Raw genomic sequence first — 13,795 nt, 5'->3', positions numbered from 1 at the left:
AATCAACGGTTGTAGCTTCACCTAATCCTCAAACGTTAGCATATTACTCAGAATGTCAAACCATTATCTCACAGTATTCAAAACCCAAACTACGTGGCTAGATACCACTCGAAGTAAAGTGAGGATGTTTGCTGTAATTTGAATCCTAAAGATAACTCTACGTACCACATTCAAACATGAATCGGACTGCAGCTTAGGACTTAAACAGAGTACTGCACTCAAAAGAGAATACAAATGTTTCAATAATAAGAGGTACATTAATGCAATCAAACCTTGCATTTTTAGTTCATGCATTATATTTTGGACAGCATAATAAATATATATAGTCATGAATGAGGAAAATATTGGAACAAAGTCTCAAACACCAGAGTTGTGATCGGTTTCTGCTGCGTCGCCCTCGTGAAAAAACTCATCTTCCTTCAGCATGCTCTGAAACACAGAGACTCAGGTTTGTACTCTTGTTGGTCATTGTTCTACCCCATGAATGGTAAAAAAAACCACCAGTTTATTGTCATGTACGGTCAGTATCTCACCGTGAGATTGTTGATTTCCTCAGAAAATTCTCCTATCTGTCTCACGGTCCCTTCAGAGTCTTCCATCTGCCAAAAACATACACAAACAGGGTCGAGACACATTGTAAACACTCCGATTCATGACATGTTAGGGAATATCTCCGTACCTGTTCCAGGTGGTCGAGGTGTTCCTCATAGATCTGGAAGCTGCTGCTTTTGGGCATTTCCACGTTCATGGGGCAGACGTACTCTTCGCTATCGTCCTGACGTTTCTTCCTCAAAGTGCCAAAACCACCAAATGACAGGCGTCGAGGCTGCAGGAGGAGAAAGGAGACGATTAGCAGCGGAACATCAGATTCATATTCAAGTAGAGCTGAAACAATTCATTGATGTGTTGTTTGTGTCGAGTGGACGGGCAGATACCTTGATCTTGGCGGTGGCGCTGAGGACGATGTAGTCGGGGTTCTCCAGACAGTCCCGTTTGAGCCGCTGCGCCTCGGAGCCGACGAGCAGGTGGAAATGTGTTGCCAGGTGGCGTCTCAGCAGGGTTTTGTTGGGAGGAATGTTGAGCAGGAGGGCGAGTGCTTCCACGTTGAAGCGGGGCTCCAACACCTTTTGGAGCGTGAAGACATTTGAGAAAACATCATGGTGAGAGGTCTGATGCGGGGCGGCATCAACAATAAATAGCATTTCAAACATTCGTTTTCATCTCCTCACCATCAGTCCACCATGAACACCGCTGCCCCTCAGGTTGGGAGCGTATTCTGCCAAATCCACGGAGCGCAGCCACTCCATCACTCGGTGGTTGGTCCACTGGGAGATCTCTGCTGGTGTCATGTTGTTCTGGACAAAAAAAGAGAATTTTAAATCCCAAAACCCAAAAGCAGCTTTAAAACAAAAAGGGAGAAAAGAGTTGTGACTTCCTGTGCGATACCTCGTCAGAGGGCCGTCGCCGGAGACAGTTGGGTTCGTAGCAGTTGAGGCGGAGGACCTGGATCGCCCTCTTGATGCTGAGGTGATGGAGAACACTGCCCACCTTCAGGGACAGCAAGTCCTCCTGGGAAACAGCCACGGCATCAAACAACAGGAAAGTTCAGCCAGAATATTAAGGAATTATTAGGAAACCAAAACAAAAGGTAAAAAGCTCACCACGGTCATGTAGTGCAGCATGCATCCATCAACACGAGCCTCGTCAAAGTGGCTTTTGTACTGCGGGAGGCCGATGTCATCCAGCCACCCTGAAACACACGTTTATTCATGAATGAAAAACAGCCGAGGGGGGGAAATCTGTCGTTTGTATGAAGCAAGACCACGTCGCACTCACTGGTCACCCAGTTGTGGTCCAGTCTGCCCTTGAGGTCGTCGTCCTCTGACCGGAGAGCCTGCAGAGCCAGCTGCAGCTTCTTCCTGTGGAGAGGGTGCTTCATGCACAACTCCTGAGCAGGGAAACGGAGGGAAACGTTTACAGCCTGCAGCAAGTGACCTAGTGTCGGGCTGCCACTGAAGAGCACTTTCACTGTGGATTATGTTCTTGATTAATCAATTAGTTGTTTGGTCTTTAAAATGTCAGAAAATGGTGAATGGCGATCAGCGTTTCTCAAATTCCTTTTTTGTCCACAACTCAAAGATATTCAGTTTACTGTCACAGACCAATATACAGATTTTCTCTTAAAAACGTACAGAAATCGATCAATAAAACAGTTGACAATTAATGCTTGCAGCTCTAATAGTGTTGTCAGAGTATGTTAACAGAGTTTTGGGCTTTGGAAGCTAAAGGTAATGGTAAAAAACTACAGTTTGTGTCTTCAATAACGTCTTGATAAATAAAACCCTGAAACACAACCTTCCTACCTTCTCCAGATCGTGTTGCGACGCCCTCAGCAGCGTTTGTCCCGATTTGATCCAGCTCTGACCCTGAGCGACGTATAAGCCGAGGCCCTGCTCATGCAGCCACGCACACACTTCATCTTTACTCCACCGCGAGAAAGGAACTTCAACAACACTGACGGGGACAGAGAGGGAGTATTGACCGCCACGAATCAAACCGGCACAACCGTCGCAAATGTCGAAAAAGTCAAAATATAGCGTGTCGAAAAAAGTCATAGTATAGCATGTCGAAAAAGTCATAAAGTCAAAATATAGCATGTCAAAAAAGTCATAGTATAGCGTGTCGGAAAAAGTCATAGTATAGCGTGTCGGAAAAAGTCATAAAGTCAAAATATAGCATGTCAAAAAAGTCATAGTATAGCGTGTCGAAAAGGTCATAGTATAGCGTGTCGAAAAAGTCATGAAGTCAAAAGTCATAGTATAGCATGTCGAAAAAGTCATGAAGTCAAAATATAGCATGTCGAAAAAAGTCATAGTATAGCATGTCGAAAAAGTCATAAAGTCATATAGCGTGTCGAAAAAGTCATAAAGTCAAAATATAGCATGTCGAAAAAAGTCATAGTATAGCATGTCGAAAAAGTCATGAAGTCAAAATATAGCATGTCGAAAAAAGTCATAGTATAGCATGTCGAAAAAAGTCATAAAAAAGTCATAGTATAGCATGTCGAAAAAAGTCATAGTATAACATGTCGAAAAAAGTCATAGTATAGCATGTCAAAAAAAGTCATAGTATAGCATGTCGAAAAAAGTCATAAAAAAGTCATAGTATAGCATGTCGAAAAAAGTCATAGTATAACATGTCGAAAAAAGTCATAGTATAGCATGTCAAAAAAAGTCATAGTATAGCATGTCTGAAAAAGTCATAGTATAGCATGTCGAAAAAAGTCATAAAAAAGTCATAGTATAGCGTGTCGGAAAAAGTCATAGTATAGCATGTCGAAAAAAGTCATAGTATATAGCATGTCGAAAAAAGTCATAGTATAGCATGTCGAAAAAAGTCATAAAAAAGTCATAGTATAGCGTGTCGAAAAAAGTCATAGTATAGCATGTCGAAAAAAGTCATAGTATAGCATGTCGAAAAAAGTCATAGTATAGCATGTCGAAAAAAGTCATAGTAAAGCATGTCGAAAAAAGTCATAGTATAGCATGTCGAAAAAAGTCATAGTATAGCGTGTCGAAAAAAGTCATAGTATAGCATGTCGGAAAAAGTCATAAAAGTCATAGTATAGCATGTCGAAAAAAGTCATAGTATAGCGTGTCGAAAAAAGTCATAGTATAGCGTGTCGAAAAAAGTCATAGTATAGCGTGTCGAAAAAAGTCATAGTATAGCGTGTCGAAAAAAGTCATAGTATAGCATGTCGAAAAAAGTCATAAAAAAGTCATAGTATAGCATGCCGAAAAAAGTCATAGTATAGCATGCCGAAAAAAGTCATAGTATAGCATGTCGAAAAAAGTCATAAAGTCAAAATATAGCATGTCGAAAAAAGTCATAGTATAGCATGTCAAAAAAGTCATGAAGTCAAAATATAGCATGTCGGAAAAAGTCATGAAGTCAAAATATAGCATGTCGAAAAAAGTCAAAATATAGCATGTCGAAAAAGTCATCGTATAGCATGTCGAAAAAGTCATAAAAAAGTCATAGTATAGCATGTCGAAAAAAGTCATAGTATAGCATATCGAAAAAAGTCATAGTATAGCATGTCAAAAAAGTCATGAAGTCAAAATATAGCATGTCGAAAAAAGTTATAGTATAGCATGTCAAAAAAGTCATGAAGTCAAAATATAGCATGTCGAAAAAGTCAAAGTCAAAATATAGCATGTCGAAAAAGTCATAGTATAGCATGTCGAAAAAGTCATAGTATAGCATGTAGAAAAAGTCATAGTATAGCATGTCAAAAAAGTCATAAAGTCATAGTATAGCATGTCGAAAAAGTCATAAAGTCAAAATATAGCATGTCGAAAAAGTCATAAAGTCAAAATATAGCATGTCGAAAAAAGTCATAGTATAGCGTGTCGAAAAAAGTCATAGTATAGCGTGTCGAAAAAAGTCATAGTATAGCGTGTCGAAAAAAGTCATAGTATAGCGTGTCGAAAAAAGTCATAGTATAGCATGTCGAAAAAAGTCATAGTATAACATGTCGAAAAAAGTCATAGTATAACATGTCGAAAAAAGTCATAGTATAGCATGTCGAAAAAAGTCATAGTATAGCATGTCGAAAAAAGTCATAGTATAGCATGTCGAAAAAAGTCATAAAAAAGTCATAGTATAACATGTCGGAAAAAGTCATAGTATAGCATGTCTGAAAAGTCATAGTATATATAGCATGTCTGAAAAAGTCATAGTATAGCATGTCGAAAAAAGTCATAGTATAGCATGTCGAAAAAAGTCATAAAAAAGTCATAGTATAGCGTGTCGAAAAAAGTCATAGTATAGCATGTCGAAAAAAGTCATAGTATAGCATGTCGAAAAAAGTCATAGTATAGCGTGTCGAAAAAAGTCATAGTATAGCATGTCGAAAAAAGTCATAAAAAAGTCATAGTATAGCATGTCGAAAAAAGTCATAAAAAAGTCATAGTATAGCATGTCGAAAAAAGTCATAAAAAAGTCATAGTATAGCATGTCGAAAAAAGTCATAGTATAGCGTGTCGAAAAAAGTCATAGTATAGCATGTCGAAAAAAGTCATAAAAAAGTCATAGTATAGCGTGTCGAAAAAGTCATAGTATAGCATGTCGAAAAAAGTCATAGTATAGCGTGTCGGAAAAGGTCATAGTATAGCATGTCAAAAAAGTCATGAAGTCAAAATATAGCATGTCGAAAAAAGTCATAGTATAGCATGTCAAAAAAGTCATAAAGTCAAAATATAGCATGTCGAAAAAGTCAAAGTCAAAATATAGCATGTCGAAAAAGTCATAGTATAGCATGTCGAAAAGTCATAGTATAGCATGTCAAAAAAGTCAAAGTCATAGTATAGCATGTCGAAAAAGTCATAAAGTCAAAATATAGCATGTCGAAAAAGTCATAAAGTCAAAATATAGCATGTCGAAAAAAGTCATAGTATAGCGTGTCGAAAAACGTCATAGTATAGCGTGTCGAAAAAAGTCATAGTATAGCATGTCGAAAAAAGTCATAGTATAGCATGTCGAAAAAAGTCATAAAAAAGTCATAGTATAGCATGTCGAAAAAAGTCATAAAAAAGTCATAGTATAGCATGTCGAAAAAAGTCATAAAAAAGTCATAGTATAGCATGTCGAAAAAAGTCATAAAAAAGTCATAAAAAAAGTCATGTCGAAAAAAGTCATAGTATAACATGTCGAAAAAAGTCATAGTATAGCATGTCGAAAAAAAGTCATAGTATAGCATGTCAAAAAAAGTCATAGTATAGCATGTCGAAAAAAAGTCATAGTATAGCGTGTCGAAAAAAGTCATAGTATAGCATGTCGAAAAAAGTCATAGTAAAGCATGTCGAAAAAAGTCATAGTATAGCATGTCGAAAAAAGTCATAGTATAGCGTGTCGAAAAAAGTCATAGTATAGCATGTCGAAAAAAGTCATAAAAAAGTCATAGTATAGCATGTCGAAAAGTCATAAAAAAGTCATAGTATAGCATGTCGAAAAAAGTCATAGTATAGCGTGTCGAAAAAAGTCATAGTATAGCATGTCGAAAAAAGTCATAAAAGTCATAGTATAGCATGTCGAAAAAAGTCATAGTATAGCATGTCGAAAAAAGTCATAGTATAGCGTGTCGAAAAAAGTCATAGTATAGCATGTCGAAAAGTCATAAAAAAGTCATAGTATAGCATGTCGAAAAAGTCATAAAGTCAAAATATAGCATGTCGAAAAAGTCATAAAGTCAAAATATAGCATGTCGAAAAAAGTCATAGTATAGCGTGTCGAAAAAAGTCATAGTATAGCGTGTCGAAAAAAGTCATAGTATAGCATGTCGAAAAAAGTCATAAAAAAGTCATAGTATAGCATGTCGAAAAAAGTCAAAATATAGCATGTCGAAAAAAGTCATAGTATAACATGTCGAAAAAAGTCATAGTATAGCATGTCGAAAAAAGTCATAGTATAGCATGTCGAAAAAAGTCATAGTATAGCATGTCGAAAAAAGTCATAAAAAAGTCATAAAAAAGTCATGTCGAAAAAAGTCATAGTATAACATGTCGAAAAAAGTCATAGTATAGCATGTCAAAAAAAGTCATAGTATAGCATGTCGAAAAAAAGTCATAGTATAGCGTGTCGAAAAAAGTCATAGTATAGCGTGTCGAAAAAAGTCATAGTATAGCGTGTCGAAAAAAGTCATAGTATAGCATGTCGAAAAAAGTCATAAAAAAGTCATAGTATAGCGTGTCGAAAAAAGTCATAGTAAAGCATGTCGAAAAAAGTCATAGTATAGCATGTCGAAAAAAGTCATAGTATAGCGTGTCGAAAAAAGTCATAGTATAGCATGTCGAAAAAAGTCATAAAAGTCATAGTATAGCATGTCGAAAAAAGTCATAGTATAGCATGTCGAAAAAAGTCATAGTATGGCATGTCGAAAAAAGTCATAAAAAAGTCATAGTATAGCATGTCGAAAAGTCATAAAAAAGTCATAGTATAGCATGTCGAAAAAAGTCATAGTATAGCGTGTCGAAAAAAGTCATAGTATAGCAAGTCGAAAAAAGTCATAAAAGTCATAGTATAGCATGTCGAAAAAAGTCGTAGTATAACATGTCTAAAAAAGTCATAGTATAGCGTGTCGAAAAAAGTCATAGTATAGCGTGTCGAAAAAAGTCATAGTATAGCATGTCGAAAAAAGTCATAGTATAGCGTGTCGAAAAAAGTCATAGTAAAGCATGTCGAAAAAAGTCATAGTATAGCATGTCGAAAAAAGTCATAGTATAGCATGTCGAAAAAAGTCATAGTATAGCGTGTCGAAAAAAGTCATAGTATAGCATGTCGAAAAAAGTCATAAAAGTCATAGTATAGCATGTCGAAAAAAGTCATAGTATAGCATGTCGAAAAAAGTCATAGTATGGCATGTCGAAAAAAGTCATAAAAAAGTCATAGTATAGCATGTCGAAAAGTCATAAAAAAGTCATAGTATAGCATGTCGAAAAAAGTCATAGTATAGCATGTCAAAAAAGTCAAAGTCATAGTATAGCATGTCGAAAAAGTCATAAAGTCAAAATATAGCATGTCGAAAAAGTCATAAAGTCAAAATATAGCATGTCGAAAAAAGTCATAGTATAGCGTGTCGAAAAACGTCATAGTATAGCGTGTCGAAAAAAGTCATAGTATAGCATGTCGAAAAAAGTCATAGTATAGCATGTCGAAAAAAGTCATAAAAAAGTCATAGTATAGCATGTCGAAAAAAGTCATAAAAAAGTCATAGTATAGCATGTCGAAAAAAGTCATAAAAAAGTCATAGTATAGCATGTCGAAAAAAGTCATAAAAAAGTCATAGTATAGCATGCCGAAAAAAGTCATAGTATAGCATGCCGAAAAAAGTCATAGTATAGCATGTCGAAAAAAGTCATAAAGTCAAAATATAGCATGTCGAAAAAAGTCATAGTATAGCATGTCAAAAAAGTCATGAAGTCAAAATATAGCATGTCGGAAAAAGTCATGAAGTCAAAATATAGCATGTCGAAAAAAGTCAAAATATAGCATGTCGAAAAAGTCATCGTATAGCATGTCGAAAAAGTCATAAAAAAGTCATAGTATAGCATGTCGAAAAAAGTCATAGTATAGCATATCGAAAAAAGTCATAGTATAGCATGTCAAAAAAGTCATGAAGTCAAAATATAGCATGTCGAAAAAAGTTATAGTATAGCATGTCAAAAAAGTCATGAAGTCAAAATATAGCATGTCGAAAAAGTCAAAGTCAAAATATAGCATGTCGAAAAAGTCATAGTATAGCATGTCGAAAAAGTCATAGTATAGCATGTAGAAAAAGTCATAGTATAGCATGTCAAAAAAGTCATAAAGTCATAGTATAGCATGTCGAAAAAGTCATAAAGTCAAAATATAGCATGTCGAAAAAGTCATAAAGTCAAAATATAGCATGTCGAAAAAAGTCATAGTATAGCGTGTCGAAAAAAGTCATAGTATAGCGTGTCGAAAAAAGTCATAGTATAGCGTGTCGAAAAAAGTCATAGTATAGCGTGTCGAAAAAAGTCATAGTATAGCATGTCGAAAAAAGTCATAGTATAACATGTCGAAAAAAGTCATAGTATAGCATGTCGAAAAAAGTCATAGTATAGCATGTCGAAAAAAGTCATAGTATAGCATGTCGAAAAAAGTCATAAAAAAGTCATAGTATAACATGTCGGAAAAAGTCATAGTATAGCATGTCTGAAAAGTCATAGTATATATAGCATGTCTGAAAAAGTCATAGTATAGCATGTCGAAAAAAGTCATAGTATAGCATGTCGAAAAAAGTCATAAAAAAGTCATAGTATAGCGTGTCGAAAAAAGTCATAGTATAGCATGTCGAAAAAAGTCATAGTATAGCATGTCGAAAAAAGTCATAGTATAGCGTGTCGAAAAAAGTCATAGTATAGCATGTCGAAAAAAGTCATAAAAAAGTCATAGTATAGCATGTCGAAAAAAGTCATAAAAAAGTCATAGTATAGCATGTCGAAAAAAGTCATAAAAAAGTCATAGTATAGCATGTCGAAAAAAGTCATAGTATAGCGTGTCGAAAAAAGTCATAGTATAGCATGTCGAAAAAAGTCATAAAAAAGTCATAGTATAGCGTGTCGAAAAAAGTCATAGTATAGCATGTCGAAAAAAGTCATAGTATAGCGTGTCGGAAAAGGTCATAGTATAGCATGTCAAAAAAGTCATGAAGTCAAAATATAGCATGTCGAAAAAAGTCATAGTATAGCATGTCAAAAAAGTCATAAAGTCAAAATATAGCATGTCGAAAAAGTCAAAGTCAAAATATAGCATGTCGAAAAAGTCATAGTATAGCATGTCGAAAAGTCATAGTATAGCATGTCAAAAAAGTCAAAGTCATAGTATAGCATGTCGAAAAAGTCATAAAGTCAAAATATAGCATGTCGAAAAAGTCATAAAGTCAAAATATAGCATGTCGAAAAAAGTCATAGTATAGCGTGTCGAAAAACGTCATAGTATAGCGTGTCGAAAAAAGTCATAGTATAGCATGTCGAAAAAAGTCATAGTATAGCATGTCGAAAAAAGTCATAAAAAAGTCATAGTATAGCATGTCGAAAAAAGTCATAAAAAAGTCATAGTATAGCATGTCGAAAAAAGTCATAAAAAAGTCATAGTATAGCATGTCGAAAAAAGTCATAAAAAAGTCATAAAAAAAGTCATGTCGAAAAAAGTCATAGTATAACATGTCGAAAAAAGTCATAGTATAGCATGTCGAAAAAAAGTCATAGTATAGCATGTCAAAAAAAGTCATAGTATAGCATGTCGAAAAAAAGTCATAGTATAGCGTGTCGAAAAAAGTCATAGTATAGCATGTCGAAAAAAGTCATAGTAAAGCATGTCGAAAAAAGTCATAGTATAGCGTGTCGAAAAAAGTCATAGTATAGCATGTCGAAAAAAGTCATAAAAAAGTCATAGTATAGCATGTCGAAAAGTCATAAAAAAGTCATAGTATAGCATGTCGAAAAAAGTCATAGTATAGCGTGTCGAAAAAAGTCATAGTATAGCATGTCGAAAAAAGTCATAAAAGTCATAGTATAGCATGTCGAAAAAAGTCATAGTATAGCATGTCGAAAAAAGTCATAGTATAGCATGTCGAAAAAAGTCATAGTATAGCGTGTCGAAAAAAGTCATAGTATAGCATGTCGAAAAGTCATAAAAAAGTCATAGTATAGCATGTCGAAAAAGTCATAAAGTCAAAATATAGCATGTCGAAAAAGTCATAAAGTCAAAATATAGCATGTCGAAAAAAGTCATAGTATAGCGTGTCGAAAAAAGTCATAGTATAGCGTGTCGAAAAAAGTCATAGTATAGCATGTCGAAAAAAGTCATAAAAAAGTCATAGTATAGCATGTCGAAAAAAGTCAAAATATAGCATGTCGAAAAAAGTCATAGTATAACATGTCGAAAAAAGTCATAGTATAGCATGTCGAAAAAAGTCATAGTATAGCATGTCGAAAAAAGTCATAGTATAGCATGTCGAAAAAAGTCATAAAAAAGTCATGTCGAAAAAAGTCATAGTATAACATGTCGAAAAAAGTCATAGTATAGCATGTCAAAAAAAGTCATAGTATAGCATGTCGAAAAAAAGTCATAGTATAGCGTGTCGAAAAAAGTCATAGTATAGCGTGTCGAAAAAAGTCATAGTATAGCGTGTCGAAAAAAGTCATAGTATAGCATGTCGAAAAAAGTCATAAAAAAGTCATAGTATAGCGTGTCGAAAAAAGTCATAGTAAAGCATGTCGAAAAAAGTCATAGTATAGCATGTCGAAAAAAGTCATAGTATAGCGTGTCGAAAAAAGTCATAGTATAGCATGTCGAAAAAAGTCATAAAAGTCATAGTATAGCATGTCGAAAAAAGTCATAGTATAGCATGTCGAAAAAAGTCATAGTATGGCATGTCGAAAAAAGTCATAAAAAAGTCATAGTATAGCATGTCGAAAAGTCATAAAAAAGTCATAGTATAGCATGTCGAAAAAAGTCATAGTATAGCGTGTCGAAAAAAGTCATAGTATAGCAAGTCGAAAAAAGTCATAAAAGTCATAGTATAGCATGTCGAAAAAAGTCGTAGTATAACATGTCGAAAAAAGTCATAGTATAGCTTGTCGAAAAAAGTCATAGTATAGCGTGTCGAAAAAAGTCATAGTATAGCATGTCGAAAAAAGTCATAGTATAGCGTGTCGAAAAAAGTCATAGTAAAGCATGTCGAAAAAAGTCATAGTATAGCATGTCGAAAAAAGTCATAGTATAGCATGTCGAAAAAAGTCATAGTATAGCGTGTCGAAAAAAGTCATAGTATAGCATGTCGAAAAAAGTCATAAAAGTCATAGTATAGCATGTCGAAAAAAGTCATAGTATAGCATGTCGAAAAAAGTCATAGTATGGCATGTCGAAAAAAGTCATAAAAAAGTCATAGTATAGCATGTCGAAAAGTCATAAAAAAGTCATAGTATAGCATGTCGAAAAAAGTCATAGTATAGCATGTCAAAAAAGTCAAAGTCATAGTATAGCATGTCGAAAAAGTCATAAAGTCAAAATATAGCATGTCGAAAAAGTCATAAAGTCAAAATATAGCGTGTCGAAAAAAGTCATAGTATAGCATGTCGAAAAAAGTCATAGTATAGCATGTCGAAAAAAGTCATAAAAAAGTCATAGTATAGCATGTCGAAAAAAGTCATAAAAAAGTCATAGTATAGCATGTCGAAAAAAGTCATAAAAAAGTCATAGTATAGCATGTCGAAAAAAGTCATAAAAAAGTCATAAAAAAAGTCATGTCGAAAAAAGTCATAGTATAGCATGTCAAAAAAAGTCATAGTATAGCATGTCGAAAAAAAGTCATAGTATAGCGTGTCGAAAAAAGTCATAGTATAGCATGTCGAAAAAAGTCATAGTAAAGCATGTCGAAAAAAGTCATAGTATAGCATGTCGAAAAAAGTCATAGTATAGCGTGTCGAAAAAAGTCATAGTATAGCATGTCGAAAAAAGTCATAAAAAAGTCATAGTATAGCATGTCGAAAAGTCATAAAAAAGTCATAGTATAGCATGTCGAAAAAAGTCATAGTATAGCGTGTCGAAAAAAGTCATAGTATAGCATGTCGAAAAAAGTCATAAAAGTCATAGTATAGCATGTCGAAAAAAGTCATAGTATAGCATGTCGAAAAAAGTCATAGTATAGCATGTCGAAAAAAGTCGTAGTATAACATGTCAAAAAAAGTCATAGTATAGCATGTCTGAAAAAGTCATAGTATAGCGTGTCGAAAAAAGTCATAGTATAGCATGTCGAAAAAAGTCATAGTATAGCATGTCGAAAAAAGTCATGAAAAAGTCATAGTATAGCATGTCGAAAAAAGTCATAGTATAGCATGTCGAAAAAAGTCATAGTATAGCGTGTCGAAAAAAGTCATAGTATAGCATGTCGAAAAGTCATAAAAAAGTCATAGTATAGCATGTCGAAAAAGTCATAAAGTCAAAATATAGCATGTCGAAAAAGTCATAAAGTCAAAATATAGCATGTCGAAAAAAGTCATAGTATAGCGTGTCGAAAAAAGTCATAGTATAGCGTGTCGAAAAAAGTCATAGTATAGCATGTCGGAAAAAGTCATAAAAAAGTCATAGTATAGCATGTCGAAAAAAGTCATAAAAAAGTCATAGTATAGCATGTCGAAAAAAGTCATAGTATAACATGTCGAAAAAAGTCATAGTATAGCATGTCGAAAAAAGTCATAGTATAGCATGTCGAAAAAAGTCATAAAAAAGTCATGTCGAAAAAAGTCATAGTATAACATGTCGAAAAAAGTCATAGTATAGCATGTCAAAAAAAGTCATAGTATAGCATGTCGAAAAAAAGTCATAGTATAGCGTGTCGAAAAAAGTCATAGTATAGCATGTCGAAAAAAGTCATAGTATAGCGTGTCGAAAAAAGTCATAGTATAGCATGTCGAAAAAAGTCATAAAAAAGTCATAGTATAGCATGTCGAAAAGTCATAAAAAAGTCATAGTATAGCGTGTCGAAAAAAGTCATAGTATAGCATGTCGGAAAAAGTCATAAAAGTCATAGTATAGCATGTCGAAAAAAGTCATAGTATAGCATGTCGAAAAAAGTCATAGTATAGCATGTCGAAAAAAGTCGTAGTATAACATGTCAAAAAAAGTCATAGTATAGCATGTCTGAAAAAGTCATAGTATAGCGTGTCGGAAAAAGTCATAGTATAGCATGTCTGAAAAAGTCATAGTATAGCGTGTCGAAAAAAGTCATAGTATAGCATGTCGAAAAAAGTCATGAAAAAGTCATAGTATAGCATGTCGAAAAAAGTCATAGTATAGCATGTCGAAAAAAGTCATAGTATAGCGTGTCGAAAAAAGTCATAGTATAGCATGTCGAAAAGTCATAAAAAAGTCATAGTATAGCATGTCGAAAAAGTCATAAAGTCAAAATATAGCATGTCGAAAAAGTCATAAAGTCAAAATATAGCATGTCGAAAAAAGTCATAGTATAGCGTGTCGAAAAAAGTCATAGTATAGCGTGTCGAAAAAAGTCATAGTATAGCATGTCGAAAAAAGTCATAAAAAAGTCATAGTATAGCATGTCGAAAAAAGTCAAAATATAGCATGTCGAAAAAAGTCATAGTATAACATGTCGAAAAAAGTCATAGTATAGCATGTCGAAAAAAGTCATAGTATAGCATGTCGAAAAAAGTCATAGTATAGCATGTCGAAAAAAGTCATAAAAAAGTCA

The 13,795-nt window shown here is 34.0% G+C and overlaps 1 protein-coding gene across 1 annotated transcript; it reads right to left on the bottom strand.

The window, feature by feature from the left end:
- Positions 1 to 61: 61 nt before the first annotated feature.
- Positions 62 to 2,490, bottom strand: LOC306795971 (liprin-beta-1-like). Its single transcript, XM_079294724.1, has 9 exons — positions 2,364 to 2,490; positions 1,837 to 1,948; positions 1,662 to 1,750; positions 1,447 to 1,569; positions 1,230 to 1,355; positions 936 to 1,124; positions 680 to 826; positions 534 to 599; positions 62 to 429 (listed from the first exon to the last, which is right to left on the bottom strand). The coding sequence occupies exons 2-9, from the start codon at positions 1,937 to 1,939 to the stop codon at positions 358 to 360; spliced, it is 915 nt and encodes a 304-aa protein (XP_079150850.1). The 5' UTR covers positions 1,940 to 1,948; positions 2,364 to 2,490; the 3' UTR covers positions 62 to 357.
- Positions 2,491 to 13,795: the final 11,305 nt, after the last annotated feature.

Source organism: Melanostigma gelatinosum, assembly GCF_949748355.1.
Source record: "Melanostigma gelatinosum genome assembly, chromosome: 22".
NCBI classification, from domain to species: domain Eukaryota; kingdom Metazoa; phylum Chordata; class Actinopteri; order Perciformes; family Zoarcidae; genus Melanostigma; species Melanostigma gelatinosum.
The sequence above is the reverse complement of the archived record's forward strand: the minus strand, read 5'-3'. Positions and strand labels throughout refer to the sequence as shown.